The 6,000-nt window shown below is 49.5% G+C and overlaps 2 protein-coding genes across 3 annotated transcripts; one reads left to right on the top strand and one right to left on the bottom strand.

The window, feature by feature from the left end:
- Positions 1-3,183: 3,183 nt before the first annotated feature.
- On the bottom strand, positions 3,184-3,974 carry LOC117581007. Of its 2 annotated transcripts, none has more exons than XM_034267814.1 (3): positions 3,830-3,974; positions 3,362-3,780; positions 3,184-3,306 (listed from the first exon to the last, which is right to left on the bottom strand). In XM_034267814.1, the coding sequence occupies exons 1-3, from the start codon at positions 3,906-3,908 to the stop codon at positions 3,274-3,276; spliced, it is 531 nt and encodes a 176-aa protein (XP_034123705.1). In that variant the 5' UTR covers positions 3,909-3,974; the 3' UTR covers positions 3,184-3,273. The 2 variants fall into 2 exon arrangements, with proteins under 2 accessions (XP_034123705.1, XP_034123706.1); XM_034267815.1 differs by having other exon boundaries at positions 3,362-3,762.
- Positions 3,975-4,117: 143 nt separating this feature from the next.
- LOC117581171 lies at positions 4,118-4,722 on the top strand. Its single transcript, XM_034268113.1, has 3 exons — positions 4,118-4,299; positions 4,359-4,570; positions 4,631-4,722. Exons 1-3 carry the CDS (start codon positions 4,218-4,220, stop codon positions 4,700-4,702), a joined length of 366 nt encoding a protein of 121 aa, XP_034124004.1. The 5' UTR covers positions 4,118-4,217; the 3' UTR covers positions 4,703-4,722.
- The last annotated feature ends 1,278 nt before the right edge of the window (positions 4,723-6,000 follow it).

The following is a 6,000-nucleotide window of genomic DNA, read 5'->3' as shown; positions in this document are numbered from 1 at the left end:
GGGGGGGGGGGAATTTCGACACATTCCCTCTACGACGATGAGGACATCAACGCCATCAACGACAACAACAATTGACATTCATTGGCTAGTTTGATGCTCGTCTCTGCTCTGCTCTGTCCTAGTGTCTGTCGCTTGTCGCTTGTCGCTTGTCGCCTGTCAACCCCCAAGAATAGAATACATTCTTCTCTTGGGGCTCTACCGGATGCTGCTTGGTCCTTGCTCTTTTGGGTGCTGCCGCGATTGATTTTCCCAAGCGCCAACTTCTGGGCAGGTTCCGGCCCGGGTACCCTGCCTCCCCCCTGCACACTGTTTGTGCGCTCCGGCGACAAATAAATTACATTGTAATTTGTGTCCCCCCGGTTGTTATGGCCATGTCTGCCCACCACCCACTCACTCCATCCCATACCCTTGAACAGCCTCCTCAGTATCGTCCTTGGGCTAGACTTTTGGCCAACCCTCAACTTTGCAACACACACACAGACAGACACACATTCGTTGCGACACATAAACGGAAATACTTGAATACTCTTGAAAATGGTTATGTGGATTTTAAGCAGAAGTAAGGAAGCAACTGCGAGTGCACTGCATTGGGAGTATTCTGTACTATGTTCATGGTCCCATGCGATCACCTTTTTCAGCTGCTATTCCTTGGATGATTCATGCTGAATTTCCACAGCATTTTTCTTAAATTTCCACTCATTTCTATTGAGATGTGCAGCATAACTCGGAATCTTGTCATAATTCCAGCGATTGCTGCTTCAAACCTTCCTCATCTGGAGGATATGACTCAGTTTGGCATACCTTAGCACCTGTCAAATCATTCATCCAATGGAATTATTTGTGAGAGAATATTTATTAAGTTTTTCGTTTATGCACACGCATCTGTGAGGGTATCTAAACATTCGACTCTCGGGAATTGTTTTCCTTTTTATGCCTTCCTTGTTGCTGTTGTTGCTTTCGTTATTGTTTGCCTCGTAGTGTGGGCTCGTAATTTCATTTCGAGTGGCTTTTGGACCACCGCCCACCGTTTTGGCATTGCCGCAGCAGCATCCCTTGCCCTCAGCCCGACTGAACGAGGCAGGAGGCAGGAGGCTGGCAGCCTCTAGCTCATTTAAAGTTGATGGTGTGTGAAAAAATGTGAACAGATTGTTATGTAATTGAGTTTTTAGGCAGACGTTTTGAGGTCGCCTTTTGCGGCCGCCTTCTTGGATGCTCCGATGTATGTCCTTTTGCCTGCTGCCTGCTTCCGTTTGCTGCTGGCTGGCTGGCTGGCTGGCTGGCTGGCTGGCTGGCTGGTGTTGTTGCCACATTTTATTACATTTATTTGTCGCTTGATTTGATTCTTATTTCCTTTTTCCTTTTGGCTTCCTATACGTCTCCGTGTTGCGTCTCCCTCATGGGTCTGCTGGCCCGCCCCCGCCTGTCGCCTGTCGCCTTTTGCCACTCAGTGCTTTATTTGCCATATCAATAGCCAGAGCCAGAGCCAGAGCCAGAGAGATGAACAGGGAGAGGGATAAGGGAACAGGGGACTGTTTTAGTTGACCGATTTGTGTGACTGGTGGGAGGTTAAGTTGTGTGGTTGAAATGGGCTGGACATTGGTCTGAATGGCCATGGGACACACACAAAGACGGAGAGAAGGGGCTCTGCATCATTGATTTAATGTATCGTAATCAACGCAATCTGTTGGATCATTCTCTCTCGCCATAAGGTGGCAGGGAATTGTGAGAGAGAGAGAGAGTCTCCCAGTCAGGGATTCCTTTCAAACTGAATGTCCATGGCATGGAAAAGCGAATCTCTGATTATATTTTGGTATTTAGCTCAGATATTAACTCGAGAACGGATGTGAAGCAACACCTGGAGCGAGCTGCTGCATGATTCAAGTGCAAATCAGCTCCGATGAAGGATCAGCTAACTTGACTATTTATGGTTTCAGCTCTCACTGCCGTTCAGTTGCTTCGCACTCTCGATGAGCTTTCTCCCTTCTCGCTGAACTCTAATGAAGTGATCCTCCATGCCGATCATTGGTTACTGCCAATCATTCCCCACACCCGAAGTGTCCATCAAATTGGTCATGCCACAGCCACATGCGGCACATGCAGCACATCCAGCACATCAGTCCCCAACTCTCAGTCCCGCTTTGTCCCTGTTTTTCGGTTGCATGTAACTTAACCACCGATCAAGGGCCAAACGAACCGACTCTCGGAGCTCTCCTTTTGTATTGCCGCCTGCACCGTGCACCCTGCAACGTGCACCACTCGGTGTCTGCTTCTTATTAGCTTGCATTAAGACCCAGCAGGGTTTTCACACCTCTGACGCCCCACTGCGCCGCGGCCTGGCCGACAAACGACGGGCCAGAAGCGAGAGGCAGATGAGGATGAGGATGAAGATGCCACAGAGGGAATCATTGGCGGGTACGCTGCCACAGCGCACGCGCGGTGCAATCAAATTCAAATCACTTTGCATCTTTGAGATCTCAATAAAAATCTTTTCGTGTCCGCTGGCGTTGCAGCCTTTGCAGGCCTTTTCAGCCTTTTGTTGCTGCATTGCAACGTTGCCGTTGACTTTAATTGTTGCCGCAGGAGCATTGCTCAAATATTAATTGGTTTTCTTTGGTTTCTTTCTCTGTATGTGCCACACGGAGTGGCAGATACCAAGACTGCGGCTCCGACTCTCCCTTTGACTCTGAGGATTTCTGGCTAAAACGCGCGAATGGTGGGAAGAGGAGAAGGCAACGCCGATGCGGTTCCCTTTTCAGTGTATTGTGCTGTGTTGGTGTTTGCCTGCCTGCCTGCCTGCCTGCCTGCCTGCCACGTATTGTTGCCTGGTTGTTTCTGCGTTGCCTGCTGCAAAAATTAATTACGATATCATGATTTACAAAATTAGCCGCAAATGGTGCGCGGCCTTTTCTTCTCCGCCTCCTGTTGCTCCTCACCCACTCTTACAGAATCTCCGACAGACTCTCTTTAGCGACTCTCTCTCTCTCTCTCTCTCTCTCGCTCTTTGCTGTGCAAGGTGAAGTCTTCACCGCAGGGGAGCCTAGCTCTATTCCTTTCTAGCGCTTGTGTCTCTGCTCGTGGTGAATAAGTTATCTGCTGGGGCCTTGGGTGTGGTGAATCCTCCCGGGACTTCCACCAGGTACAGCTATAAGAGCGAATATCCAGAATGATATTTATTACCTCAGCAATAATGGAGTTAACGTCAAAGTCTGAAGCATTAATTGAGCCTTGAATTCCAAATTATAGCGCACAAATAAATAATCATTTTTTTGGGGCTTAAACATCATCGGCGGTTGATTGGTTTGTTTCCTGAAGGAGGAATTGTCAGTGGGTCAGTGATCTGTGGGGGTAATTGAATGCCTACCGCTCCAGGCACACGCTTCATGGCCGATCGGAGTGTACGGCCTGGGATGAGGGGCCCATCGACGCTGTAAGCCTGCCGACCAGCCTCATCGCTGAACATCAGCTCCTGCAGCAGCTCGTTGTGCAGAGGTTCCTCAAATTTGTGGACCCTGGTCCGAAGATCCTTGTGCTCAACCTCAACGCCGAGTGTAGACTGCTGATTGTCAGTGCTGCGCACATGCAGCTTGGACCCAAGGCGCAGAGTGTCCTTTGAGTTTGTCAAGATTCCCATACTCACGCCCAACCCGATGCCAAACTGCACAGCGGCCTGGAGGCTGTCAAAGCAACTGATGTGCTGCATCAGGGCTTCATTCAGCTGAGCCAACGATTCGACACCAGCGCACACTTGATCCAAAGTGGCGCCTGCAAGTGGAAGGATGCCTAAGTGCCCCAGTCGCATCCCCTCTTGAAACCCCTTTTGAGTACTTACTCTGCCGTGGCTTGCCGTGCAACATGTCCACAATGTGTGGCAGCAGCGATGCATAGGGATTCTGATCGGGGCTCTCCATTCTGGTAGATAATCAGAATTTTATTTTCCACTTGCAGCAATTTAAATAATAATTTCAATCTCTGTTGTGTTGTGTTGTGTTTGTTTGTGTTGTGTTTTGACAAGTTATAAATGCCCTAAAGCTAAATGCTGCTGGGTTGAGCATTTTCCAACAACATTTGTTAACTCCCAGGAAGCCTGGGGAGTTTCATTCAGTTACGATTAGTCGAGTCGTCAGTGTACTCCCGAAAAAAAAAGCGGAAACAAATATTAGAAAAAAAAATTCGTTAATATTTGGAATTCTTTGTAAACCTTTATTAAAAAGTGCGAAATGGCTTCTCAAAGTGTTACCAACTCGTGCCCAGCGGCTTTTCCCAAAATACTGAGCTTCCTGCTGGCCCAGCCCCATCAGTGTGAGTGTTTGAAGGTGCCAAAAACTAGTCTGGGAGTGAACTTTCCCCTCCACTCGCAGGCTGCACTGTGCAGGAAATGTTCAAGCGTGTCTTGCTGGATGAACAAATGCTGCCCCAAGTCATCACATCGTTCGGTGTCCTCCAGAAAGCTGTGCGCTTTGGCCTGATGCTGGGCATATCCTTGGAGATCTTTGCGGTGCAGAATGGCATTTTGCACATGCCCCAGGGGGGCAAGCGTCTTGTCTTCCCAGTTAGACTGTTGCCAAAACAGGTGGGCAGTCAATCAATGATTCCAGTGGCAATGCTTCATCCTCCCCTTGCATCGTTTCAGACAAATAAATTTTCCTTGGAGGCTCTTCGTCTTCGTCTTCGTCGTCGCCGTCGCCGTTGCAACCGCCAATAGACGGCGTCCCATTCAATCCTTTTTCCCAATTTAGATTTCGAATAAACGTTAATTACATATTACTGGAAAATAGTCCTGCTTTGAGTTCAGAAAGCTGCACCTAAATGGGGGGGGGGGGCCAGGCCAGGGCAGGGCTGGCACTTGTGTTTGGGTTAACGATTTGAATGCTGGGATCCCCCTTCGATGTACAGTTGCCAGCTGTGTAGAGGGGTTGGCGGGGGCAAGTGTATCGCAATTGAACGCTTTTACACTAATTACTTTCGCAATTACGCGCTACGCGTCTTGGGAGCCAAAATGCGTTCGCACTTCCCATCATTAGGCCCACAGTAGCCCCATTCAGTAGTGGCCGTGGCAGTGGCATATTAATCAAATTAGCTCCAATTTTTTGTGCCCCCCCCCCCTGCCGCACAGTGCCTTTGGCTTACTGTTAGGCGTTTAATTAGTCTTTTTGCTTTTTTTTTTTTTGTGTGTGTGTGTGTGTTTTGCTGCTGCCCTGCCGATCGCAAGAAATCATTTTAATTGACGTCGAGCGTCTGATGATGAGCGTCGCACTGGCACTGCAAACAATTGAGTTGTCAACTCCACTGTGCTGCCGAGGGGAGATGTAGGAGGGAGGAACCGTGGGGCATCAATTGGAGCTGCAACTGGAGCTATGGCTGGGGCGTTGATGACATTAATAAACGCAATGCCTGCGCATTGCATATGCAAAAAAGGGCCAGCCACAAGCGAATGCAAGGAAGAGGCGGCCACAAGAGACGGGCTGCTGGAGGGTGCCTGAAAGAGTGGCAAAAGCAGAAGCTGTTAATTACTGCCGCCACAAAACAAAAAAGGAAACAACAGAGCGACAAAATTGTAACAGCGGCAGTGCCCCAACGGTGGAGAAAGAGGCGTGGCCAGCCAGCCAGCCAGTGGCAAGTGGAGCATAACTGGAGCGCGGAAACGTAACGCGCAGCCCAAGGCCGATCAGGTGGCGCATTAATTGCCACAGAAGATCTCTCAAAAAACTGTGGGATAGTCACCAGGCTGCCTGGCTGCCTGGCTGCGCAGCACTGATTGCCTGATTGCCTGTGGAAGGACTCACCGTAGCTGGGGATCCTGGCAGACCAGCGGAAGTGACCAGCGGCCGCAGAGCATGCAAAATGGTGAAAAGTTTCTGTCTGACAATTATGGCAAAGGGATGGCAAAGACCCTAGCACACTGGTAATTCGCCCAGCAAATATATATTTAAGGGCCCTTCAAGTTGTGGCGAAACCAAGCGAAGATCCATTGGTGTGCCCCTGGGGACTCTTTCGGGGAAT

This window comes from Drosophila guanche, unplaced genomic scaffold, assembly GCF_900245975.1.
Source record: "Drosophila guanche unplaced genomic scaffold, DGUA_6, whole genome shotgun sequence".
NCBI lineage: Eukaryota > Metazoa > Arthropoda > Insecta > Diptera > Drosophilidae > Drosophila > Drosophila guanche.
The sequence above is the reverse complement of the archived record's forward strand: the minus strand, read 5'-3'. Positions and strand labels throughout refer to the sequence as shown.